General features: G+C 40.2%; 2 protein-coding genes across 3 annotated transcripts in view; both read left to right on the top strand.

Annotated features, from left to right (window-relative positions):
• Positions 1-3,831, top strand: part of LOC116229001 (cytosolic phospholipase A2 epsilon-like) — a 33,437-nt gene extending 29,606 nt beyond the window's left edge. The window contains exons 19-22 of the mRNA XM_031593212.2: positions 649-840; positions 1,588-1,754; positions 2,655-2,841; positions 3,500-3,831. Coding sequence (XP_031449072.2) covers positions 649-840; positions 1,588-1,754; positions 2,655-2,841; positions 3,500-3,711 — 758 coding nt within the window. The 3' untranslated portion in view covers positions 3,712-3,831. The remainder of the gene's footprint in view (positions 1-648; positions 841-1,587; positions 1,755-2,654; positions 2,842-3,499) is intronic.
• Positions 3,832-7,443: 3,612 nt separating this feature from the next.
• LOC116229000 (cytosolic phospholipase A2 epsilon-like) lies at positions 7,444-26,596 on the top strand. 2 transcript variants are annotated; one of them, XM_090141014.1, is made up of 21 exons: positions 7,444-7,528; positions 8,176-8,256; positions 10,944-11,016; positions 12,777-12,913; positions 13,286-13,417; positions 15,659-15,699; positions 16,561-16,603; positions 17,018-17,087; positions 17,283-17,452; positions 17,575-17,661; positions 18,678-18,715; positions 18,989-19,124; positions 20,067-20,203; positions 21,033-21,255; positions 21,948-22,062; positions 22,438-22,575; positions 23,409-23,516; positions 24,161-24,352; positions 24,859-25,025; positions 25,392-25,578; positions 25,744-26,596. In XM_090141014.1, the coding sequence occupies exons 1-21, from the start codon at positions 7,481-7,483 to the stop codon at positions 25,950-25,952; spliced, it is 2,532 nt and encodes an 843-aa protein (XP_089997140.1). In that variant the 5' UTR covers positions 7,444-7,480; the 3' UTR covers positions 25,953-26,596. The 2 variants fall into 2 exon arrangements, with proteins under 2 accessions (XP_089997140.1, XP_089997141.1); XM_090141015.1 differs by lacking the exons at positions 24,859-25,025; positions 25,744-26,596 and having other exon boundaries at positions 25,392-25,542.
• The last annotated feature ends 459 nt before the right edge of the window (positions 26,597-27,055 follow it).

Below are 27,055 nucleotides of genomic sequence, written 5' to 3'. Positions count from 1 at the left end.
CGTGTGCTATGATTGAAACTGCAAGATCTCTCCTGTTGCACTCTCAGCCACCAGGTCCGGCATAGCAAGTTGTGATTTCAAGAAACCACCCCTTGTGTCATTTCTGCTTTTCATCTACATATGCCTCCATGTAGCCACCCTGGAAACTTCCTGTAATTTCTAAGTGTGAATGTATTTCCTGGGATACTCTCATTCTACTGATTAAGCATATACTCATGTAGCAGTGGGTTATTATTGGGTAGAAGCTGTCCTCTACTGTGGTAGATCTTGTGAGCCCTTTTGTTGCCCATCTGACTGAGTGGGAGCATATGTTTCAGCCCCATTTTGTCCATGCTTACCTCTACTTCATGGAATCTTCATGTTTGGACACACAACTTTCCTTCTAATTGAAGGAATATTATCTGAATTGTTTGGTTCCCTTAAGGTCTGCCTTTTTCAGGACTAAAGATTGCTTCTGATGAGCCGTTTTTAGGCCAGATCAAAATCACCAGCAAATCTTCATGCAGCAGCCCCTATTCTGCTCCGGAACAGGTTTTTTGTTTGTATTTTTAGGAGTATGTTCAGTGAAACTCTGAGATCTCTTACATACCATTCCAACCAGAAACAAAAATGAATTAGTTATTCATTAACATTTCTCTCCTCCACTAGATGAAGACCCAGTGTTGCCTACGAGGCCCCATGAGTTAAGGACTCGCATGTACACTCCTCCTGGCACCCTATCCAGTGCTCTTCGGGGTGCTTTAACTGATCGCTTCTCAGTTGCCCAGCATCACAATTTCCTGAGGGGTTATCAGCTGCATAATGACTACTTTGAAAATGAGCACTTTTGTCAATGGAAAGGTAAAAAGAACTTAAGAGACATCATATCCAGGTGGTCATGGGACGAAATTTTGAAAGAAATCTGTTGACAGGGGAAAAAAAATCTAAAACAAATTATCTTTTTTTCTGAATGGTGAGACAAAGAGTTGCCAGGTATTTAAGTTTGTTTTAAAATATAAGCATGTGTTTATGTGGTTTAGCTGAGATGTCTGTGGCGCATACTGACAGGGTAGGCTTGATGCCAACAGAACAAAATTTAAAGTAATAATGAGAACATGGAAAATACCTTAATTCAGCAAGGCTGTGCCTCTAACTGCAGATATGACTGAAAAGATCCCAGAATATATGACTGATGAGAGGAAGTCTGAAAGGAATGGGGCTTTGTAGTCCAAAGAGAAGTGGAACGAGAGAGAAGCACAAATCTATACGTAAAAAAAAGAAAAGGATATTTTGTTGTTCTTCTTAGTGATGGATACAGCATGGAACAATGATTGAAATGAAGCAGGAGAGATTTAATTTAAATATTAGAAATAGCTTATGGATGACAAATTATTGAAATAGATTACTTGGAATCTCAATACAGAATATTTTTAAGAATATGAATTTGGGTGGTATTTTGAGGTTCCTCTCGTGTCTATTTGACATTTATCTATTGCAACAATGAAATTAAACCAGGTCTAAGAGATGGCTAGTTCAACTTTGTGGTTTTTTTTCCCCATCAAAATAGCAACAAATCATTTATTATTCCAATAAATATTTTCCTTTTAGACACTGTGTTAGACTCACGTCCCAATGAGCTGATGCAAAATCCTGATCACCTGGGCATGATAGATGCTGGATTTTTCATCAATACCAGCAGTCCACCACTTTTAAGACGACAGAGGGAAGTAGATGTCATCATATATTTAAGTTATACTACTGGATCTCATACATCGGTAAGGAGGATCATGTTACATTATGCTGTCTCAATTTGTTTGCCTATAGAACCTAGAACTACTCATTAATTCAGCTGCTTTGTTTTTAACTTCTGTATTCTCTTCTTCAAAAGCTAGAAGAGGTTAGTGATTTCTTCTTCAAGGAAAGGAGAAATGAATCTGCTGAGTGACCTAAACCCTCATTTCAAAAGCTGTGATGTCAGCCCTACATTTAAATACACCCCTTTTCAAATTATCTTGTCGTTAGAGGATGTAGCTCCAAAACACCAGTTTCATGGGGATAAATTTAATTAGCTGTCTATAAAGGCTTGGAGAAAAATAATTTGGGTCTTTATACTTCAGAAACTGAGTTTAGTTAGAAACGTAGTGTTAAACATCTTTGCTGCTTAGTTGAAAAGGCACAGTATAGCATAGTACTTTAGTCTTTCCTCAGTGAAACATTAATCTAAATGAACACTGTGCCGTAATGCCTATACAGACACAATTGCACATCCAAACTTTGTTATCTTCTGGCTTCCTGGCTTCTAAGAATGTAGTAGAATATCTTACACTTTTTCTTGCTGTGATTTATTTTTCTGATTAATTCTATGTAGTATATCAAACACGGGCTTTTCCACTTATAACACTACTTGATTTACCCCAAACTTCTGCTAATTTATTCTGCTTTTATAAAGCAGAATCCTGAATGAAATCTCCAACTCTGTTATTGAGTTGAAAGCTTGAGATTAATAATCCATGTGGTAAACTAACACGTGGGGTAGCAGTGTGTAAAATAAACCTTGATAAGAAGGAACCCACCCTATAGCTCCATGTCACTAAACATTAATGATAGATATTCATTTTGGGGCCTCAGGACAGCCAGGCTGAACTCTAATGCTGATCATATCTGTGATACTCCAGTCTCTAGATAAGGCGTGCAAATATTACTCGGAGCAGAAAATCCCATTCCCAAAAATTTCTTTGAGTGATGAAGATAAGAAAAACCTGAAGGAGTGCTACATCTTCCAAGATTCAGATTCGCCACGATGCCCTATTGTGATTTTTCTTCCACTTGTGAATGATACCTTCCAAGAGTACAAAGCACCTGGTAAGATACAAGCTGGGGCAAAGTATTAAGCAAAAGACAGCACTACCCACTTCCCTGAGTCAGGTGAACACTAGGGGCTCCCACACTTCTTCTGCCCAGGCCACCTGCTTTGTATCTGTCTCCTTAACTGACAGCTGTTGGGATACATTTGCTTTACTTCTTGGTAGAGGGAGGTAAAATTCAAAATTCTGCTTTTGCTGAATCTGGGAGACATGAAAAATGCAAATGCAGGGATGGGTCCAGGTGGCAAGCTCCTTAAGACTGGAATCAGGATGCTATTCTGTAAGTAGCAACTTCCTTCCATCATCCAGGGTCTGCAGAGGTGCCAGCTGCTCAGGGGACCAGTTGCATACTGGTGCATTGGCAGTGGTGACTGGAGAGCCCTCTGAAGCTGATATCCTTGTCTGAACCATGACTTTAATGAAACAACTGTTGAGCAAGCTACAGATGAACATTATAATGCTGTCCCTCACTTTTCTCTTCTGCCCACATTGCTCTGGGTGCACTTTAACAAGAGGCAGCCACACGTGACTGCACTGTTGGTGCATTTAAACTCTGAATTCTCTGCTGGAGGAAAGACTCCCTCTTTCTTCTGCTGTGGAACTATCTCATTGCTGACTGATGATATACCACATCAGCAGCTTCTCTTTTTCTCCAGGTGTCAAGCGCTGTTGCTCAGAGATGGAGGAAGGGAAACTTGACCTGACCAGTCGGTGTTCCCCTTACTGCATGTTCTCAGTCAGGTATACTGATGAGAATTACCGCCGGCTGCTGAACCTCAGTGAATACAATATCCTGAATAACTCGCAGATGATTATGCAAGCCTTGCAAACAGCAATGCAAAGGAGGAGGCAAAACACGTGCTGCTAACTATCCAGCTGTCTATGTCTTCTCGGAGCAGTTTTTTCATGCTCTAGCACACAGGAGGAACACAGCTTTTTGAACACTGGCTGTTCTGCACTACAGAAAGAAACTGCCCCATGTGGCTCAGTGGGGTTTTTCATTGCTGTGAAGTGGCTTCTTTAGGCAAGGACACTGCCTGGGAGATCTCTACGTATGCTATGTTCCCTAAAACAAGGTTGTCTGTAGAACACTCTACCTAAAATTGTTAGATTTTTAAAAATAGTCTTATTTTAAGCCTAATTTATTTTATGACATATAAGAAAAACGTTTTCAAATACCAAGGTGCTACAGCAATACAACCTAGCTAACAGACTGACAGGCCACAAGAGAGGGATATGAATAGGAATGTCCCCTCCCTACAATTTCTCTTCATGGAAAACAACATGTATCAAACCTGGAAAATGAAGAAAATCCTGAGACCCAGTTGCAATCTGGCATCAGATCCCTGAGTCAATTCTATTTTGCAAGTATTTTGAAGAGCAGCCAGGGGTTAGAAAGGTAACAGGGACAAGTGTGTGCACACAGCCAGCACTGTGAATCATGTCCATCTCCTGAGGAATCTTGGGCTGGGAATGTGTCACATATAGATCAGAAGGAACAACCTAGGAGGAAGCAGCATATGATTTTTCCAGTGTTGGTTGTTGTTATTTTTTTCCCCAGCAAAAGGTTTAATTTGGTCACATCAGAATTTCCTCTGAATTTCTGTCAATTTTTATTGTTTTTAATGAAATAAAAAAGATCAAGATCTTATTTTGAATCTTTAAAAATAAAAATAAAAAATACTGGGAAATTTTTCCCTATTGATTTATTTCTCAAATCAAACTTCCTTTCTTAAATCAAAAGTACTTGAAATGAAAATATTCTATTTCCACTTGAGAATAAAAGCTTTTATTGCTTAATTCAAGGGAACTTGCATAATTACTGCAGGACATACACTCATCAGAAAAAAACTGCTCATTTGTTTACTTCTAGCAAAATGTGCAGACAGGCAGGAGAGAGTTAATAGTTTGCAACAACTAAGACCATCTTAAAACAACATGAACAGGCCCTCTGTGGGATCCAGCACAAAATACCCATATCATTTGTTGCAGGTTTGCATTTTCAATCTTTCTTCTTATTTCCTTTTATGGAAAATGACTTTTCTGAACTCTTGAAAGTGCTGAGGATGAGCTGTAAAGATTATTAACCTATAAAAACCATTGCATTCCAAGAGCAAATCAAATTGAAGATTCACTTAGAAGAGACTATTCTTGAAGAAAATCTATTAACTAGACAAGTTATCTAGATGTCCTAATCTGAGACTAAAATAAACCATGGAAAAGTGCTTGGTAAGTTGAAACATTTCGTGTTAATATTTTCCATAATGCCTTCATTTTGAAACTTAGACTTCCTTTTAATAGATAGCCTACCTCATCAGCCTGGGGAACCCAACCTGAAAGCTTCATTAACAACCAAATAACCTGCTTGGTTTGGTGCAAAATGACACTTTTAGGATTTTCATTTTGGTAAGAAAAAGGACAAATTTTATTTACAAATGAGTTTGAAATTACTTTTCCAATACTTCTATCATTGAGGATGTCAGGTAAAAACTACTTTTTTGCACATCTGTATTATGACATTGAAAAGCTAAAAGTCAGAGCGTACATTTTAATGTATAAAAATCTTTGAGTTTTGAATGAATACACTCTTATACACTTTTTTATTGTTCTGTGGTAGTTTCATGAGTCATACTCTGAAATATGGTTGTTTGTGCTCTGTGTATAACCCTGGAATTACCTCCTTTGGAACCTGAAATCTCCAGTGTGAAAAAATAGACAGATTTTTCTGATAAAATTATCTCCAGCTCTGAGGAAATCCTGGCTACATACAAATGTTTTGTGTAAACAATATTGGACAATAAATGCCGTTTTCAAAATGGAAATTCTGCCTTGCTCCACATATTCAGGCATCTTGGTGATATGCTCTAGGTTCCAGTGTGTTCCTTGTTCCAGGAAAGTGAAACTGTTGTTAGCAAAGAACATTACAGTGTCCCAAATGCTTGCTGTGAGCATCGTGAACAAGGAGATGACTGCAAGGCTACAAAATGAGCCACAGTCCCACCCCACCTGCCAAGAGCCATATCTGATATGGACTGCCGTTTGTCAAAATGAGGAATAGTGACTGCACACCTAGAGAAACCTCAGTTTTGCGTTGCCTCAGCTGACATACTTCTGAATACCCCAAATGAATTTGAGACAGCGTGGTTCTCCAATGCGTGTATCCTTTCCTTCTGATCTTGGCAAGCTGTGAGCATCACCCCTGGTTTCTCCCACCTGATGTGCCTAATTTGAGTGATGGTACAGCCAGGGTGTTTGAGGGTTTTTTAGTCATTGGCACTGTGGTAGTGATGTTTTCAGATCTTCAGTCCTGGTTTATAGCAAGCTTTCCAAAAAGGTGTCAGAATAACGCACTGACTTTAACTATAGCTGGAGGATGCTGGTTTGCCAAGAGTTTTCTCTGACCTAGTGAAAAATACATTTCATCAAACTGTATAACTGCAGCTGGCACATGTAGGTAGACACAACTCTTCACAGCATTGCGAAACAACATGGCCTATAGCAAAAATTTATTCTACTAAGTCGTCTTTGATGAGGGTGATAGTTTGCATGGGAATGTGCAGTATGGGAATGTGCATGGGAATTGTGTTTGTTAGTAACTATGTTTAACAAATAAGCACGGAAATGCTCAGGACGTAGCTAACTTTTTGCTCATAGACCAGGAGAACAGGGAAACAAAAGCATTCCCTTCCTCCCATGATTTTAATCTGTTATGACGTGCTGAAGATGCAGCAGCTTTTGATGCCCTTTTAAATCCTTTCCAGTGAGCTGAAAGCTATGCCAGTGTTGATGGCATAGAGATTAGCTGAGTTCTAGCAGAGGCAGAGGCAAAGTTTGCAGCTGAACCCAAGAGCTCTATGTTGGTGATAAATCTTGTGTCTGGCTGGCAGGGTTCACTGGGTCAGGCACAGGAGCCAGGATACAGTCAGAGTCAGCCTGAACTGGAAAGCAGCACCAGAGTATTCACAGGGGTGGAGCTAGGCTAAGGAAAGTCATTGCTTCAGGACTCTTTGTCTTAATAGTGGTGATAATAACGAGCCATAGGAAAGGAGGGGAAGAAGATACAACTTCTTGGGAAGAGACCCAGCCTGGCTGAGACAAAACATCCTATGAGTGTGTCTGCTCTGCACATTTAGACCTGAGATGGCAAGGATAGGTGGTACAGAATCCCTTAAAATGGCTTTTGCAACAACCAGGTTAGTCTGAGAGAAATAGTATCTTCCTTCTTTTTTTTCTATTAGCTTTTGTATCCTATATAGTATAGCAGATAATCTGCATTTTGGTTATGTTACTGTTTCTGCATCTTATCAGAGTCTTGCTATGTGGAAAGTTCTACACTCAGATAAAAAGGTATCCTTCTCTTACCATTAGTTATCAGCTTGCCATTGGCCAGAATTGGGCAAGGTGATTCAAACAGTGTACTTCCAGCCATTGTACAGGTAGGGATATTTTTTCCTATTTACTTTACAAGATGCTGCACAAGAAAATGGGAGGGGAATGGCTGGGTTTAAGAAATCAGGCAGAGGTGGGGCTCTGAGTCAGTTTATAAAATAGTCACTCACTTGCATGAGACATCTAAGCTATTGGTGTCTCTGGAAGCTGGGAGATGTAAAGTTGTGCTGCCAGAGATAACACAGGACATGTACGTGACTGCGCCCACAATGGAGTCAGGCAGTGCTTTGTCTCAGGTAAGAAGGGTGCAGAGTCAAACAGGGTGTCTGGGGCCTCAGCCAGCTGTGCTGCATGTTGTGCACTGATGGGACTGCTTTCCTGACCTATCATTGACTTAAAGTGGCTGCACAGGAAGAAGAAATCAGTGCTTCAAGAACTCATTATAAAAATTAAAATGATAATGAGTCAAGGAAAGGAAGGGAAAACTGCTTGGGGAGTAAATGTTTATTTACAAATGAGGCATTTTATACATGTTAGGGTTTTCTTCATCTCAGAAACGTGCCATATGCAACCTTAGAAAGAACTATTAAGTAGCACAGAGATGTGCTTCAAGGTGAAATACCAATTAATTACAGGGTGTGTTTACTGGAGGCAGGTTTGCTGCTACTATAACAGCCAGAGCCAGGAGAAGCTGTCCCTGTGGTATGTCACCAGAGCCTGGAGCAGTTGTCACTCAAAGGGTGGACCTTACTGGGCTGCTATGGCCCTGCCCAGCCTCTCTGGGGCAACACAGCATGGCAGTGGCATAGCTGGGAGCACTGTCAACTGCTGAGGCTCTGTAGGCAACGCTGGCTGTGGGCTCACCTTCATTACTGTGCAGCTGTGAATTCCTAAGGAGGATTGCTGTTAGGAGCCAGCATGACTTTAGCCCTTTCCATTGCAGGAGCTGACCACCCAAACGAGTCTGCTGGATGGAAATATGCAGCTGAAATGTGATGGGGAACAGTGGACTTCTGCTACAAAGGTACCGCAAAAGAGAATTTTAAAGTAGAACTGTAGAAGAGAATATTCTGTTGGGTAGAGCCTGGGTAAGATCAGTTTCAGTGTCTGCTGAGCAGTCTAATTAGGTATCATAACTCTTCCAGCTGCCTCCATGAAACCCCATCTAGCTTATCACTTTGATCACTTTGCTGTGCTGTCTTGCTTCATGTTCAAGTTCTACTGTTGTTTCTGTGCTTGGCAGATGGTAAATGAATCCCTTTTTAATAAGATTAATAGTTATTAAAGAGTGGGTTTAACTAGGCTTTCTGCTGCATATGTCTTACCAAAGCAAATTTACTGCCAGTGTAGGTAGTAATAACCGTGAAATTGAGCCATTTACTCCCACAAAGAGTATGGCACAATCCTGAACTGGCTTTTCAACACCGGATTTCCTGAATTAACCTTACTTTTGGCCTCTGCAAAAAGAAAGGAATCCCAGCTAAGAGTTTTCGAGGAGACTTCAGGCATGTTAAATGAACTCCTTCCTTTTAGAAACCACAGGACCAGTTGTGCTTTAATGGATTTTTTTTTTTTTTTTTGAACTTTTTCTCTCTAATTTACCGCCATTTAATAGAATCATAAAGGTTGGAAAAGGCCTCTAAAATCGTCTATTTCAACCATCCACCCACCACCAATTTTGCCCACTAAACCATGTCCTAAGTACTACATCTACCTTTTCTTTAAACACTTCCAGGGACGGTGACTCCCCCACTTCCCTGGGCAGTCTGTTCCAATGCATTATTACACTTCTTGAAAAAAAATTCTTCCTAATATCCAATCTGAACATCCTTTGGCACAACTAGAGGTCATTCCCTCTTATCCTATCTCTGTTACCTGAGAGAAGTGGCTGCCCCCCACCTGGTCACAACCTCCTTTCAGGGAACTGTAGAGAGTGTTAAGGTTTTCCCTAAGCCTCCTCCAGTTATGAATGGTGCCTTTTTCTCTTTTGAGCTGAGTTAAGATGCTGAACAGAAAACATTACGCCTACAGTTCAGGGAGTAACCAATTCTTTCTGTTGTTTCATTGAATAGAAAATGTGAAGATAAGAAAATACTTTCTAAAATGCATTTCTGCAGTGCTATGGTCACAACAGGTTCTGGGCCATGAACCCACCCTCTTAAGCTTTTTTAGGCCAAGCACATGCTCCTTTCATGATTTGTTCCTCCGTGGTGCCTAAGCCAAGATTCCCTGGTTATGGTGGGACACATCCACATACCTGAGCATCTTGTTCAATCCTGCAGTGCTGCTTTTGGATCACTACAGGCCGTGAGGGTCACTCCATAGGATTCTGTTCCTGAACTTGAGTTGAGCCCTTCCAGAAAATGTCTTCTGCAAAGTCAAAGCCAGCCCCTGGCAGCACTGGGCCTTCCTCAATCCCCTTCCTCATTCCTGACCATGGCTCCTTGCTGGGCATCCCTTGCAACCTGTCCCTCTGCGGGGCTCCACAATCCTCGCATCGAAGTCATAACCCACACCCAACAGCTGGCAGGCAGCTTCACAAAAAGAGCTCTATATGGTAAAAACAAGGTCAGCAGTTCTAATAAAGCTGCAGACAGAAGGCCTTGAACTGAAGTAAAAAATGACTAAGCAGAAAAATACAGACAGCACAGGATTTATTCTTAAATATCTGCTTTCAGTTTCCTTCACCTCTATTCTGTCCTTGCTCAAATCTTTGAGTGTTAAGGGCTGGCACACTGCCTTCACCCTTATGCAATTACTGTACATCTTGAGTGCACCACACTTTTTCTGTCTGTACCTCCCTTATTTCTATGCCTTTAGAATTAGGTTTTAGGCACAAATGCAAGTGGATTGTCTTATCCAGAGCTGCTCTCTAGATTCTGATCTATCAGACCCTATCAGTGTGCACACCTAGTCACCATCTGTGCAGCTGAACAGTACCAGTGCTCTTGGCTTTTTACAGGACTTGGTGCTTTGCTGTTACATGAAGGCTTCTTTTATCTGGTTCTTCACTTGCCTGCTTGCTAAATGTCCCCAGTATGGATAACATATTTGTTAGCCCCAGCTACAGCTGGACTAAACATTATGAGAGACACCAGGTGGACGTTTGGCACTGAGAGGTATGGGCAGTGAGCATGATGGTGATGAACTAGAGGATCTTAGTGGTCTTTTCCAACCTTAATTATTCTATGATTCCATTTAGTCTACAAATGGTGATGCAGCACTGGAAATACTATATGTTTAAAAGAAGAAGAATGTGGAAAAATCATATTCCATAGTCCAGTAATCTGAACTTGAGTCATAGCTGGATGAGAGCCAATCCCCACAATAGTAATTTTATCACTTGCAAAAAGCCTAAAGCAGCTTTTCATTTTCTACCTTAGAAATTAAAGAAATATATCTTCTCCCAAATTGAATTGGAATCTTACCACTGTACAAAGCTGAATTTTGGCAAGAAAGCAAAGCAGTTCACCATGATTATAAAAATCTGCACATGATCTATAAGAGTAGTGAAACTTTTCAGCCTTGTACATGGCTTAGATACTAACGAAAGAAACATGACATTGGTCATTTCTTAATCACATAGGAAAATTCTAATAAACTGTTTACAGTTTGGGTATGTCTCTCTCTAGATTTTTACCTCCTAAATATGCTATTTACTTTCAGCATTCATTCCAAAATTTTACGTGTGGCTTTATTTTTTTCTTGCAGGTAGAATCATCTCTGTGTTACTTACTAACTGTAAGAGTCATAAGAGCAAGAAATATCCATCAGGCAGATGTTTGTAAGTATCTGTAGTGCTATGTATGGACCCTTTAACCTTCATGGGCCATTAGCCATTCCTTCTCTAAGGAAGAGGATTTTCTAGGTTTATTCTTAGGCTGGAGAAAGTCCCCTGCTGGCAGGTTTGTTCCAGAAACGAACAATGTGCTTCTCTTTACTTTCATCCTATCCTGTGAAGAGATGACTCTCTCTAGAGGGCATGGCAGAAATGGGTTGATAGTTGGACCAGATGGTCTTAGTTGTCTTTTCCAACCTTTATGATTCTGTGATTCTGTAAGGTCACAGGTGTACCTATTGCACATATGTTCTGCATTCATAAAAGGGACAGACAAAACAGCTACTGCAGTATGTTGCAAGCAGGAAATGCAGAAATATCTCCTGTGTTTTCCTCTGGGGTAGATTCGTGCAACAAAAGACAAAAACTGATTGAAAGAATGGGACAAATACAGGAAGTGGAGTAGCCTTATCTCAAAGGGTAACAACTCCAAAGTACTACAGCCTGCCTACCAGCTTTCACAGATTAAACCAGGTGAAGTGTCCTTCACTTCTGATGGTGTGCAGCTGTGTCTTTAGCAGGGTCTCTTGTGATAGGATGAACAGTAATGGTTTCAAATGAAAAGAGAGAAGACATTCAAGGTCAGGCTGGAGGGGCTCTTAGTACTTTGATCTAGCTGTAGGTGTCCCTGTTATTGTAGGGGGGTAAGCCCAGATGGCCTTTAATTGTCCCTACCCAATCAAATGATTCTATGAAATATAATAGAAGGTTATGGCTCTATTTATGTAGATATCAAGAAACGTTTGTTTTTTTTTTTTTCTCTCTATTTTGGTGGTTGGTTTGTTTGTTTGTTTTTGTATTGTTCTGGCTAAAATGGAAACAATAATTTCTTTGTTTCTTTAACTCTTGCCAGAATAGTGTGATATTTTTATTCTGAATTACTATTTGGAGGAAGGACTTGGAAAGCTATTCTCTGCTACATGTTATTCTGATTTTGCTTTTGTTTCTATTCATTTTTCAAAGTGTCCATTGGTCATGTTGGTTAATATATTTGAACATGTTTCTCACTGATCAAATAATTCCCTTTCATCAACGTGATGTCTTATTACAATTTTGACCTTGTAACAAATTACAACAAATCTGGCTCTTGACGCAAGTCATCTACATCACCAATATCACATCTAATTTTCTTCCAAACCAGCTGTCAAAGTCACAGTGGCATTGCTAAGTAGTAGCTTCTATATGTTAATGAACCCACAAGGCAATTTAGTTTTTTCAAAGCAAGTACTTGTGTTTGAAGTCACTGCTCTGCATTTCTGCAGTGCTAAAGCTCCTTAACAGAAACCTCTCTGTTTTCTGGATCCTTACTCCACAGTGTTAGCTTGCTGGTTCCACCACTTTTTTTGTAAGAGCTGAAACTGGTTTCCAGATCTGAAAAGGGTACCATAAGCAAATTTTTAGTCTGTGTGATGGTATGGAGTGCAACAGACTCTTTTTTTTTTTTTATTCTGAGCTAAACTGATGATACCCCTTTGATTTAATGCATTTATTATATATCTAATTTCATTTATTCAGAGAAGATTCATATCCCTCTCCAAGTCTTTTTTTCTCCATTCCTATTACCTAAATTGTAATGTTTCTGTTGGATTTGTATGAATATGTGTCATAGTGTCTCTCTTTGAAAGTAGACCCTCATGTTGTGCACGTCATTCTTTCCTCTAGAGCAAGTTTTCACTTTAGATGTCTTTGTGTTTCTTAACATACAGTAAGCCAGACTGATTGCTACGTGAGCCTGTGGTTGCCAACTGCTTCAGCTGACAAATTTCAGACTAAAACCATCCAGAATTGTAAAGACCCAGTATGGAATGAAACCTTCTACTTCAGAATCCAGAGTCAGGTCAAGGTACTTAGCTGAGATTACTCTGTTAACTGTGATCTAGGGATCACTGCCTGGTTTCATCTTTTTGCAAAGCAAACGTATGTAATTGTCCTGAGAGGCAAAGAGATATGCAGAAAGACATGAAAATAACACGTACCCTCAATATATTTATCCATGCCATGAAAGACAAGTATATCACTCAGCCACGTGCACCTTTGAGATGTCTCATTTCTCATCATGCCTCCTTATAGGTAGATGTGTACATGGAGTTCATTTCTACTCCATTTCTTTCCCTTCCTGCTCTCTTTTCTTCTTCTCACTCATCACAGAAGTGGAATAAAAATGGATCTACTGCTTTAAGTGATACTTGTAACATTACTGTACTTTCCTTTTCAGAATGTGCTGGAGTTGGGGCTCTATGATAAGGACGTCGTTACTCAAGATGATCATCTCTTTACAGTGTACTTTGATATAGCCAAGCTTTCCCTGGGAGAACAAGTCTTCATGCATTTCAAGTGCGATTCACAGGTGAGGTCTCAAGGCATAGAATTTTTTCACGGGAAGATTTTTTGTCTGCTTTTCTGCCTAAAATGTTGTTTGAAATATCTTTCTTTATCCTTCTTATGTATGGATTGCCCAACCACATAAGAGGGAGAAGTTTTCCCACCCTGACTTGAGAAAGCCTCCTCACTCCTGCATCTGTAGGCACACTGAAGTTGGGTGCTGGTGTATTTGACCACAAACTGTAGATGCCTCTGCAAAACTGTCACTTCGTTGAGCCTGCCCCCATTAAGGATCCTACAGGAGTGTGTCCTCACCAGTAAAAATCACATGGTGCTTTTGTCATCACTTGCTACTTAACCTAGTAATTAAGAAGTAATGGCTCTGTGATCAGAGCCAAATGTCAAACCAGTTTCTAATTATGGACTGTGGCATGACTTGTTTGAATACGGTGGCCAATTCACGTCATTCAACTTCACAACAAGAAATGTTCCTGTTTAGAGTGTTCCGGGAGTCTCTGAATGTTGCATTTGAAAAGTTCCAATATACTGAAAGGACAAGATGTACTGCATAGCTGCAGGAAGGGTTGTCTGACCTCAAGGCTGGTTGTAGGGACCTTCATTCAGTGCTAAGCAGCAGTGCTAACATAGCTACCACTAGCACCACTGTGCTGAGAGAATTTTCATTGCACATCTCTGTGGAGAATCTTGACATGCTTTCAACATTTCCCAGGGAGGCCAGTATAACAACAGCATAGGGCATGAGGACTGACATAAAGCCCTGCTACCTCTCTTAGGTATGCTGGCACCTTGCATGTGAAGGGATGTCCTGTGCTGTGAAGAAAATCCCATACCCTGAGCAGAAAGTGTAAGATAGATGTGTTCTGTGGCTGTGTGGAATCGCTGGTGCCATGTTCTGCCACCAAGCTGATACACAGGCAAGGCTGTCACATCAGCCTGTTGCACCTGTATGTGCAACCTTGCATATCAACACTTTGAATCCAACCAGCCCACATGTTATCCATGGGAGTGGTACTGTCTGATACCGTGAAGGCTAATTATGTGTTTAAGGATTCTCTGCTGTTGGTTGTTCATCTACCAGCTGCAATTGGTCTCTCTGGAGCCTGTTTAACTCTCTTTGGCAAGAAGGTAAAATGCCCCCACCTTGGCAAGCCCAGTAGCTTCACTGAGCATCACACTTGTCAGGCAGGCTCCTTTCTCCAGGGATAAGTGTCACACTCTAGCAACTAAATATCAGGATTGAGCAACTGGAGGCTAACTGATGAAAGGATCTCCATACATGTTCAGCTAGAACATCCCCTTTCCTCCTCACTTCTCTTTTAGTCTCTTGTGCACCTGTCATGAACCATCCAGTTGACCTTAGCTACGCACATCCAAACTCTGCAGTTCATTGTCAATAAATACCTTATCTAAACCTTTCTTTGTGAAATACCAGATGAGTTAAGTGTGGACTTCCAACTAGCCCTCGAAAGAAATAGGAATTTTCTGCTGGTTATAAACCAGCTCATGACTATCTAGGTGATCCCAGCTGCTGTACCCAAGTCTTTCATTTATGCATTTTACGGCTACAGTGGTTAGAAATCATGATCTTCAGGCCTTCAGAACATCTTTTTTATCCTATATTAGTAACTTTTTAGTGTCTTCAATGCAATAAGTACTCTTGTACCCTTTGAGGAAAAATGTAGACTACAATTCTTGTTTCTCTGTTCATTATCTCTTCTGTCCCCACTTGTGTTTTCCTCTCTCTGATACTTTCTTCCATCAAGGAATTATGCTCTGTTCCACCGCCCACAGAAGAAGTCTTACTGTTAGAATTACCTCTGCCCCAGTGCCCTCAACATGCTGCCAGACAAAGTGATTGTCCTCTTCTGCCACTGCTTGGCATACCACCGTTTTCCCTCATTGCACCAGAATGATTGGCTGCTCCTGTCAGCAGCCTCTTGTTCTCTTTGCTGGCAGACTCAGTATGAGGCAACATCTCTAAAAGGATTTGTTGCATTCTGGATATCCCAGAAGAAAGGCAAACTCACTGCTTTCTTTGTCAAAAAAATGCTCTGGCGGGCATCCAGAATCATCCTATCCATAAAAGATCTTGATACCCTGGGGAGTCAGGCAAAGGCGCATGTATTTTAAGTGTGCTACCAGTCATGCACAATGTGTGTACATATGTTATAAGAATGAGAACTTGCATTGTGAAAACTACCAGTAGGCTAGTGTCAGATATTTTCTTCCTTTCTTTATTTTTCAGAGAAAAGAGGAGCTAGAGGTGGGATTTGCATTGGATAATATGTGAGTAAACATGAAATGCAACATAACATAACGTGCCACCAAGGGAGGTGGTGGCATCACTATCCCTGAAGGTGTCCAAGAAACAGATGTGGCACTGGGTGACATGGGTTAATGGGCATGGTGGGGATGGGCTGATGGTTTGAACTAAGTGCTTTTAGTGGTCTCTTCCAACCTAAGTGATTCTATGATTCTATAATCTGCAGCAAAAGGAAATGACAATTCAGAGACATGAAATAATCTCGATAATTGTCCAGTGTGCATCATTCTTTGGTGATGCTGATGACTAACACAGTTTTCCATGGAATCTATGGTATGAGCTGATGAACTGGTGCCAGGGTGACCTTCCATGAACTTCAGACAGCCAGGGAAAATACCCTAAAATCTTTTCTATTTCTTCTGTAATGACAATTATTTGAGGACAAAATACTGGAACTGCTGTTCTGTTAGGCCATTATCTTTGAGAATTGCAAGAGAACTCACCCCCTTCAAAGCATAACAGAACATGGAGTAATCACTGGATCCTTGAACTAGAATCAGTTTTTGTCCTTGGACAAACTACAGTTCTTCAAAAACAGTTTAACTATCTGCAGTTTCAGCTTGGGACTTAGTATGAAGTCACTGCACAGTTTGGCCCTGCAGAACATTTTTTTTGCTGAGCCCCAGGATGGGACCAGCGGGTTTGATGGTAACTGTGCCTTGACAGTGCAATGAGGAAACATGTGCTATGAGTCTCCTGGATTTTTTTCTTTCAGATTCAATACATAGCTAATAATAAGGAGGAAAATGAGGAGAGGGGTGTGGTTTGTGAGTTATACTGTAATTATGAGTTATTAAAAACGTATTTTTCTTCCTGTTTCCTAGTTCAGGCCCTCCTGAAACCATCGTTACTAATGGAGTACTAGTGGTGAGCATTATGTTTTATCACCTTTCTTGTCCTTTTGCCATCCTTGTTTCACCTCACAATGATCAGGCCAACATATGCTTCAGATTTGCAAAGTTAGCACTTAAGTGCTGTCATTTTCTATCATCATCATTTGCCTCACAGTACATGTCCTTACCTTCTCCCTTCTGAAAGCACTGGCCTTCCATGCCACCCTGCCAGCCTTGCCCTGGCTGTGTCTGGCTTCTCAGAGACTCCTGTTCCAGCCAAGCATCTGACATCAAGGTTGTGGTTTAGAGAGAATGATTTCATTGGGTCACAGTGCACTGCCTATGTAGCATCTTTATCAACAGCAGTAGGAGCTTAGAGTGGGATACAGAATCTCAAACTGGGAAATTCCCTGTCTATGTGGTGTTTTATTGCTCATGTCTCTTACAGTCTCGCAAGATCTGCTGCTTGGAAGTTCAGGTGGTTGAGAAGAAGAAAAAGGAAAGGAAATCTTTATCAAGTGAGGTTACTTCTCTGTCATCTCTTTTTTAAATCACAACTTCTTAATATTATGAAGGTAATTGGCTTAATGAAAGACTGAAAAGAAAAAAAAAAAGCAACAAATGAAACCATGAAAACAGCCTTGTGATACACTTTGTAAGAACTTTCGTTTCCAATTTTGATAACAAAACTGCTGTGTCTGTTTCTCTCTTAGAAAAACAATTCTCCTTTAAAGTGCAAGGCTCGTATGAGGGCACCCAAGACATTACACTGGGATCTGATCCAGTCTTTGGTTCCCCCCATCCTGCCAAATTCCACTATGCCAGATACAAGCAGCCAGTGCTGGATGTTATGCTACCAGGGAAGAAACCGCCTCCTTCCTATGTATGTTATTACTGGACTTCATAAAGCATGATAGTGGCATGTAAAGTAACACGCGTCATAAAAAGCAATATTAATTTGCATCTGTGGAAAGAGAATAATATTCCTTTATATTGAATTTTCAGCTCTCCTATTTGTGTGGTACAAATTCAGGCACTCAAAACATAGAGCTTCATTCCCTTCCAAGTGGAAAAAACATGGTCTTAGCAGAGGTGAGTGCCTGTTCCTTTGTGGGAGAGGTTGAGAAACCTATGTATGGACATTTGCAACTTCAATGAATTGTACAGCCCGTTAGAGCTCCATATGACAAAGGTTGTATCCAACTCATCTCTGTCCTTGTCAATGCATCTGCTTGCCACTGACAAGACTGGTCCTACTGTGGGACAGCCTGGTTTCTCTGCATGGCACTGGGAGTCCCAACCTCATTGCATTGGTGTGGGAATGGGGCAAGTAAGGTCTGCAGAGCAGACACTTCAATTTCTGCTGGAGGAGACTGGGAACTCCTGACACATTTGGTCACTTTTAAATGCTCTGATGATTACCAGGGTAGTTTCTGATGAAGAAATTATACAAACAAAATGCTACAATCGAATACTGGTGGGTCTTCAGGTAATAAGACTACTACTTCTACTGTATCTTCTACTGTTTGAATGGAGTGGGAATACAAAGAATGTTGTTACCCCATCATGATTTTACTTTATGCTTTTCCTCTTTTTACACATATGTGAGGCAGATGTATTAACAGGCATAGCACGAATTTCTTGCTGATGCTAAATGTTCCTCGCTAAGCAATTTTAGATCCACACTTAAAGAAAATCCATACAGAATCAGAGAATGACAGCTTTTGTAGAGTATAACAACAAAAAAAGGAACAAAGGCTGCTATGCAAAATAGTGCTATGGCTTTAGCCTCACTGTCTGTCCTATTATAGCCCAGGAGAGGTCATGCTGGCAGGGAGCTACAGTGTGTAAATTATAATTACTTTCCTTGTAAGCAGCTGTTGTCCTCAGATGTTGCATTCACATACAAACATTGGAAATTACTGAACAACTTCCCTGACAATAAACCATTTGGAACAATTCACGTGCATGCACAGCTGAATTATTCAGAGCTCCCAATTTGTATCTGCATTGCTAGTATAGCACAAGATGAAAGTTTGCCTAATGCTGCAGGGAAGAGGGCTAAATCAGATTATCATGCTTATGCTGTTTGCATTCTTGTTTTCCAGGATGAAGGATTTGATTTACATGCAAAGGCAGAAGACTGGTAAGAAACTATAGAGAGCAGACTTCTCAGAAGTTGCAGGAATGTTTTTCATTAGGTGTTTTTCATTAGAATGTTGTTATTATTTTAATAACTGTTAAGAAAAGTTCCTCTTTCCATCACTTTCAGGCAGCTTTGAGTACCTGTTTGGCAGTGTAAGAAAGAATTTTCCTGTAAATGCAATATTTTGTGGGTTTAGTAAGTTTATTTGTACTGAAAATTGTTGCTTATTTACTGAATATAATGGATTTTTTTAATTTCTGATCTCTGCTCCAGCCCAGACCACCTTGATGTGCGTTTAGGGTTTGACCTCTGTGTTCAAGAACAAGACTTTCTATGCAAAAGGCAGAAATGTGTTGCTGCTGCTCTTAAGAAGGTCCTGCAGCTGGAAAAGGATCTGCTGGATCACGAGGTCTGTAGTGCAAACATTCAAAACATCTAATGAGTGCCTAGCATTGGGAACACACAATTTGATACTGAATGTTCACTATTTCTGTGGCTGTGTAGCCATTTGTTTATTTTTTTTTTCATTCTAAACGTTCCCCACTGCTTTCTCCAAAACTTCAGTTTTGGTATTTTTCTCCCATGAGATGTACCCTCTAAGTCCCACAGTCTGCACTCTTCTCTCTTGTTTACTCCTCACTGTCATGGCAGTGAAGGTCCAAAATATTGCACCTTATTTCATTGTACTCTGATTCTCTCCTTCATCTGCCATGTCACTGTCCCAGTCCAGATGTATTGCTTTTTCTTCCAGTGTTGTTTTTCTTGACATTGGATTTCCTTGAGATTGGATTTTTAGTTGTCTTAAAATTTCCTATATGACCTGTCCTCTTGCTGTTCTTATTTGCTCCGTCTTCTCATATACTTTCATTTACTGTTCATTTCTAATGCTTTCAAATGTCTCTAGAGCTTAAATTTGTGAAGTTTCTGTTCTTTTTCTCTTTGCTATCTTGCCTGCCTTGCATAATCTCTTCTTGGCTATCATCCCTTATCTTTCCCACTTAATTTTTTTTGCTTTTTTCCCCACCTTTTATTTTACATACAATTCTAGTAGTGTCCCATTTCTCCAATCTCACCCTGTCATTTATGTCACTTGCAGACACTATCCTGAGTTTGACTCTTCTCCTGTTTCAACTTCATTGCAAACCAGGCTAGATACACATTGTACACAAATAGCTTCCTCCATAGTCTTTACTTGTTTACTGCCATCCTTGTTGACAATCTTCTTTTTGACATGTGAGATTTCTTTTTCCTGCCTTTACTGCTGATGCTTTCTCTCTTACTGCCACGCCACTCCCAGCCTAGCTGCAGGTCACTTCCTGATGCCAGTCCTTTTTGTCCCTGTGTTGCCCAGACCCCCGTGGTGGCCATCATGACTACAGGAGGAGGGATGAGGTCTCTGACTGCGTTGTATGGCAGTCTGCAGGGACTGAAGAAGCTCCATGTCCTGGACTGTGCTACATACCTGACTGGCTTGTCTGGTACAACTTGGTGAGTAGCTTCTCATGGCTTTCCTCCTCATGACACTGTAGTGCTGAGGTAGGCTAGGGCTACCAGCAGTAGTCCATTAACAACACCTTCTCAGTTGTCCTTTATTATCTCTTTCCAATGACAGATTAAAGTCTTTGCATGTGGAAAAATCATGTAATTTGCAACAGCATGAAAATGAGTGTTCTTCTAAAAACGACTCATGGAAAATCGTTCAAGTCATTTTGACTCTTAAAAGAGAGCACAACAATATCTTGAGGAGCACACAACTGAAGAAAATCATAGAATCACAGAATCATATAATTGTTTGAGTTGGAAGGGACCCTAAAGGGCCGTTTAGTACAACTCCCATGCAATGAACAGGGGCACCCACACTAGATCAGAGTGCTCAGAGCCCCATCCAGCCTGACCTCGAGCATCTCCAAGTATGGGGCACCCACCACCTCTATGGGCAATCTGTTCCAGTGCCTCACCACCTTATTGTAAAAAAACTTCTTCCTTATAGCCAATCTAAATCTCCTCTCTTTTAATTTGAAACTATTTTCCCCTGTCTTATCACAACAGACCCTGATAGAGTCTGTCTCCTTTGTTAAAAACCCCCTTTAGATACCGAAAGCCCACTCCCAGGTCTCCCTGGAGCCTCCAGGCTGAACAGACCCAGTTCTCTCAGCCTGTCCTCGCAGGGGAGATGTTCCATCCCTTGGATCATTTTTGTAGCCTTAAGAGTGGATGCTTTTACTTAATTTAAAATCAAGAACTGAAAATAGAATTATGAAATGTATTCAACCCCCTTATTTTTATTTTTCCTCTTCAATATATTTCCTCTTCCTAGGACCATGTCAAACTTGTATAGAGATGCTGACTGGTCACAAAAGGATCTCGATAAGCAAATAAGCGAGGCTCGAAAACATATGACAAAATGCAAAATAAATTCCCTTTCCTTGGAGTATTTGAAGTTTTACAAAAAGCAGCTGCAACAACGGAAAAAAGAGGGCCGCAAAACATCTTTTATAGATCTCTGGGGACTTGTCCTGGAATCTTTATTGCATGATGGGGTACAGTATGTCATAAAGCAGAGTGGCTTACAATTTTCCGAAAATTAATATCTGTAAATTATACTTTCTTGTTTGTTCTGTGAAAAAAAAAAACTTACTTGTTATGAGACTGTGTATACATAAGCACAGTCATTTTCAAAATGTTTAGTGATAGTTTTTTAGATATCTTTCTGGGGTGGAAAACATAATTCTTCTGAGATTTTGATTATTTTCTGAAAGAATTGCATAATCAGTATTTTGAAGAAATACAGCATTTTATGTTGAGATTTGTTGGCATGTTCTTCAAATATTTTGTTTCAAAATAGCAAAGTTAGAGAGAGCATTGTAATGTTAATGAGATGTATTAACAGATAGAGTTGCAGACTTTTCACGTATGTGTGAGGAGTCTTTCAGAAATTTGCAGTTAACACATTAAGATTATTTTAACCATTATTATTGCAATCTGCTCTTGAAAATTTCCTTTAATTTTCATCCTAATGGTCACTAAATATTCTGGCATCTCAGGTCTTGCTGATATTTGAGTAAAACAACTCTCACAGGAATTTTGGAAAATACAGAGGATCTCAAAATTTAAGGCCAGCACGTGTTTTACTTTTAGAGGGAGGAATTTTACTGCACTGTAAGTTTAGGTCCAAAGAAAATATTACTCTGCTAATTTTTGTCTCAATGTAACTGTACTTCTGGGATCACAGAAAGACAACCATAAACTCTCTGATCAGCAACGGGCCATTGATCGTGGTCAGAACCCATTGCCTATCTATACAGCAGTCAATGTCAAGAACAACTATAGCACTCTGGATTTCAAAGGTAATCGTGGAATTTCTGAGAGTCATTTGTCTTTATATTTGAATTGGTCAATCAGGAAACAGTCTCTTTAGATAGTCTAAAAAAAGCCCTCTCTGCTAAAGACCAGAAACTCAGCTGATGTATACTGGCATAATGTCCTTGTAGCAGAAGTCTGACCTTCTACAAAGCAGACTCAAAAATATTCATGTCTTCCCATGTTTGCTGATCTTCATTTATGTCATGCTCATAATTCCTTGCTATTTGTCTGAAATATTAGACTGAATGTAGAAATTATTTTCATTTTTACCTCCTTTCATTCAGTGGTAGCAGTATTTTGATTCACAGCTAAGGAACTGTAGTAAAATATTGTTTTCTTCCTTGTGTTCTTTGTCACAGAATGGGTGGAATTTACCCCTTACGAAGTAGGGTTGCAGAAATATGGGGTTTTTGTTCGCTCTGAGGATTTTGGCAGCGAGTTCTTCATGGGTCGGTTAATGAAGAAGCTTCCTGAATCTCGAATCTGCTTCTTAGAAGGTAATCTATTATCTTGAAAACATCTGAACCTTTCTTTAGTTTTGAGTTGAATGAACTAAGCACTATCAAAGAACAGGTCCGTGACAAGCTGGGGAGAATAAATATCTCATCTCTGAATTAATGCTTAGTGTAGTAGATTCAGTTTATCAACAGTAGAATCCAGGTTTCTGGGAGCTGATGGTTTTGCCAACACTACTCCAAAAAATGTGACCTCCAGAGCAGCTCCAAACATGCTGCCTCTTGCCATTTCACTGGTACTTGGCAATTTCTGTGCTTCCTGTAGACAATCTACAGGAGTGTTCACACAGGTTCTCCTCTGCACTGGAGTTTGATTGAGCACATCAGGTCCTATCCACTCCACACAGCTTGCCTCGGCCATGTATTCATTGACTTGAATGCAGCCTTCTCCTTAAAAAAAAAAAAAAAAAAAAAAAAAAAAACTCATTTTAAAAACAAATTTAAAAAGATATATTGCAGACAATTCATTACCAGTATAATTCCCCATCAAACACATCATATTGCAAGTTTTCATCCTGTCTTTTTATATAAGGTTTGGGATACTTTTTTTTAAATTTAGCTCTTTAAATCACATAAAAATCTTTCCATTACTTGAAAAAAAAAAAAAAGTCTGTAAGACAAAAGCTGGATAGCAAAATAAGGCTTACAAAACAGCAAATTAGAATGGAAAATTAAAAATCCAAATTAAAATGGGACAGCTTCCATTTAAAGCAAACTAAAGAAAAGCATTAACCTTGTGAATTTTATCTCACGATAACAGTTCTGAGATTCATGACGTGTGAATGCTTGAGTTAGAGAACTCTTTTCTTTCACAGGCATGTGGAGTAGTTTATTTTCACTGAATGTGTTATACATCTGGAATTTGTCTCATTCATCAGAGGATTTTTGGCACAGGTGGACCCAGGACAAAATGGATGATATAGGTTAGTTACACTTCTTCCTTAGCCAGTGTACTTACAATTAAAGTCAGGTAAATGGTCACACCCATCTATGTGAAATACACACCTTCTGTTTGGCATTTTGAAGAGTTTATTTAAAGGCTACACTATTTTTTTTTTTTTTAAGAAGGAATCACTTTTAAAGTCTCATATTGTAGAGCATAATTGATAATGAAAAAATCTCCTGTCTAGTAACCTATGAGCAAGTTGAGGGCTGTAAAGTGTTCAAGACTAATATGATTGTTTTGTAGACAATTAATAAAGCAAAAAGATGTTGACTACCTCAAACAGGAGCTATGGTAATATAAACAAGTGCAACAGTTACCATTTTGAGAGCCTGCTTTCAGTCTATTTAAATAAGGATATCTATGTCTGGAGCGGGTATTTATTGCTGCTTGCTGTTTGATTTTGCCTCCTATCCAAATATGAACTGTGTAAGGGAATAGCATTTGACTGGTAAAAGTAGCATTCTGTTTTCTTTTTTACTTTGCAACTTGTGCTCATCAAGTCTTTTCATCCCATGCTTTTAAAGTCAGTACAACACTGATTCTATCATTATTTATTTTTGATATTTTGAGGGGCTACCTCGTTGTAGGGCAGGTAAAACTTAACAGTCTTTCACTGTGCAGAGGAAGAACCTCTCCTACCGCTGAAACCCCATGATCTGAGGACTCGCCTGCTCACCCCTGCCAGTCCCCTCAGCAGTGCCATCCGTGATGCCCTCACCGACCGCTTCTCCGTTGCCCAGGAGCACAACTTCCTGAAGGGCCTGCAGGTGCACAACGACTACCTGGAGAACAGGCACTTCCACAGGTGGAAAGGTAGTAGAGAAAAGCAGGAAAGGACCTGTGTGCTTAGGAAGGGAATTGACTAACAAAAGAAAAACACAGATTCAATATTAATCACATTCTCCATGGTCAGAGACCGTGTTTGGGCAGAATCACTATTACGTAAGCCAGCTGTGGGACACTGGGGTGTAGCATGTTGCAGAATTGAGCTCCACACCAACAATTTGCCAGCAGAACACACCTCCCGATGGCTGGGACATCAGGTCCTGTTGGTGGTCCTCATGTTCTCATGTGGTAGGTACAAGAAACGTCCATCATGAATCTTGACAGTGCAGGCCTCAAACTAGCTCTAGCTGGAGTTGGGAAGACAGAAGTGAAGAGATATGGTGAATTCCTCTTCCCAGAAGACGGTCATCAGTTAGGACTCTGCAACTGTGGTCTAAGTGTGGAAAACAGACTAACCATTTTTGCACTATTGCATTTACAACATGAAATACCTTTCTTTTTAGATACTGTGTTTGAAATACCTTTCTTTTTAGATACTGTGTTAGACACATTTCCCAACCAGCTGACACAATCAGAAGAATACTTGTCTCTAGTAGATACGGGATTTTTCATCAATACTAGCATCATGCCACTTTTAAAACCAGAGAGAAAGGTGGATGTCATCCTGCATTTAAATTACAGTGCTGGATCACAGATACTGGTGAGAAAAATTGAAGTGATCTCTGCATCTTCTTCAATTATTGCAGTCCTGGATGTTTCTAACACTTCGATGCTTTTGATACTGCTTCCACTAGAAGCCCTAACCACTATCACTTTTAGTTTATTGCTGCAACGTGATATTCCTTTTATAAGTTGTACATATTCTCATTTGTTTTTCTTGTACAATATGACTGCTTTGTGATAAGAATTCATGGTAAACAAATACCTTCTCTTCACTGTTACTGTGCTTTTCATTTAGGGTTTTATAACTCTCACAATCACCTTGGAAAATGTCCCTTTCGACTCCAAGAAACCCTGATCCTATCTTCTTATTTAAAACTTAGTATCACTTTGTTCATTGATCCAGGCTCTGGACCAGACCTGCAAGTACTGTTCAGAACAGGGCATTCTATTTCCCAAGGTAGACTTGAGTGAGGAAGACAGGAAAAACCTGAAAGAATGTTACCTTTTTGAAGATGCTGAGACTCCAGGAGCACCAATATTGTTATTTTTTCCACTAATTAATGATACCTTCCAAAATTACAAAGCACCAGGTATGTTATCAAGCATGTTAAAAAAGAATAACCCACCCCCACCCAACAATTTACATTATGAACTCTCTCTATGGAAAGTCCTTTCTGTGCTCACTTAAGAGCTTTCTTGCCTGTGACCAGAGTAATTCCCACCTCTCAGAGTGATTTGTCACTTCTTCCTTGTAGGTCAGAAGCGCTCTGAGTCAGAGATGGAAGATGGCAAAGTTGACCTCTATGGCCGCTGTTCCCCTTATTCAACATACTCAGTCACATATACTGAGAAGGTATATGACCGTCTGGTTCAGCTGGGTGAATACAACATCCTGAATAATGAAGAGCTCATTATGCAGGCCTTGCACACAGCAGTGGAAAGGAAAAGACAGAAAAAGAATTAATGTCAGATGAAGATGCTTTTGTGTCCCTTTGTGCTCCCTCATGACCTGCCGAGAGACTAAGGCTCCCTTAAAGTCAGCCATCAGGCTTCAAGGGATTCCTGCTCAAACCTGCTAAATGGCATTCTCAGATGAACAAAGAGATTGAAGAGAAACTTTATTTTCCAAAGAATTTCACTACAACAATTCATTGCAATTGAATTCTGACGGTGGAGTACAGTTTGTTGTATGGAGTGGATTATGGAGAGGCAGGAGGAATAACGTGCTAAGATGATTGTAAACATGGTGCTAGTGGCCTTAAAGACTTTGAACGTGTTAAGCATTTCAAAACAGACCACATTAAATGCATATTTTATTAACATAACTTGTGCTTTGTGTTTGTGAGGTGGTGGTGAGGGCAGAAGCAGTCTTTGGGCCAGGTCTGTGGCACACTGTAGGCAACTGTTTAGGGAAAGAGAGATGTGCGTCATGCAGCATTTTGGGTGCACAAATCACACTCAGGAGCGGCTTTGGGCAGGGACAGAGGCAGAGGAGGCACAGGCCATCAATATCTGACATGAAAACAAAACAATGATGATGAAGGCCTCTACTGCCTATCTGCCATACTTCTCTGTATACTTCCTCTCTGTCTCCTCCTGCCAGCTGTGAAAAAGACAGGAGTGTAAACCTGCAGACATTCCAGGCAGTTCTTGGAAAGCTTGCCATAGCAGGCACATCCTTCCATGTGGCAAGCTGCTGCAGGAGCTATGCCTTCCAGGCTGTAATTCTTCTTGGACTTCCTCTGTACCATGCTCGTCACTGACGTGCACATATAGAACATCATTTGTCAATTTGAGACTGCCTAACCTAGGCCTCTGTCACTGTTTCCTGGGTGAAAGACTTTGAAGAGCATTTTCCTTGTACCCACAGCAAAGATTGTCCTGCACCTTTTGTGTGCCTCCCACTGCTTGATATTCCCTAGGGTTAAGATGCTTTATTACTTTTTCATTGGAAAAACAACAACAACAACAAAACCAATACAATAACACAACAAAAAAATTAGCCTCATAAAATAAAAAAAAAACATGCAAACCTAGTTCATGGATTCATAGTTATCTGAATTTGCA

This window comes from Phasianus colchicus, chromosome 5 (genome assembly GCF_987193195.1).
Source record: "Phasianus colchicus chromosome 5, bPhaCol1.hap1.1, whole genome shotgun sequence".
Taxonomy (NCBI): domain Eukaryota; kingdom Metazoa; phylum Chordata; class Aves; order Galliformes; family Phasianidae; genus Phasianus; species Phasianus colchicus.
Note: the sequence above shows the minus strand (reverse complement) of the source record. Positions and strands in the feature narration are given on the sequence as shown.

Coding starts and splice junctions, on each gene's coding strand:
- LOC116229000 (XM_090141014.1), top strand. CDS start 7,481: ATGTACGTGACTGCGCCCACAATGGAGTCAGGCAGTGCTTTGTCTCAG. Junction 11,017..12,776: donor TATCCATCAGGCAGATGTTT/GTAAGTATCTGT, acceptor CTTAACATACAG/TAAGCCAGACTGATTGCTAC. Junction 18,716..18,988: donor CATGCAAAGGCAGAAGACTG/GTAAGAAACTAT, acceptor TCTCTGCTCCAG/CCCAGACCACCTTGATGTGC.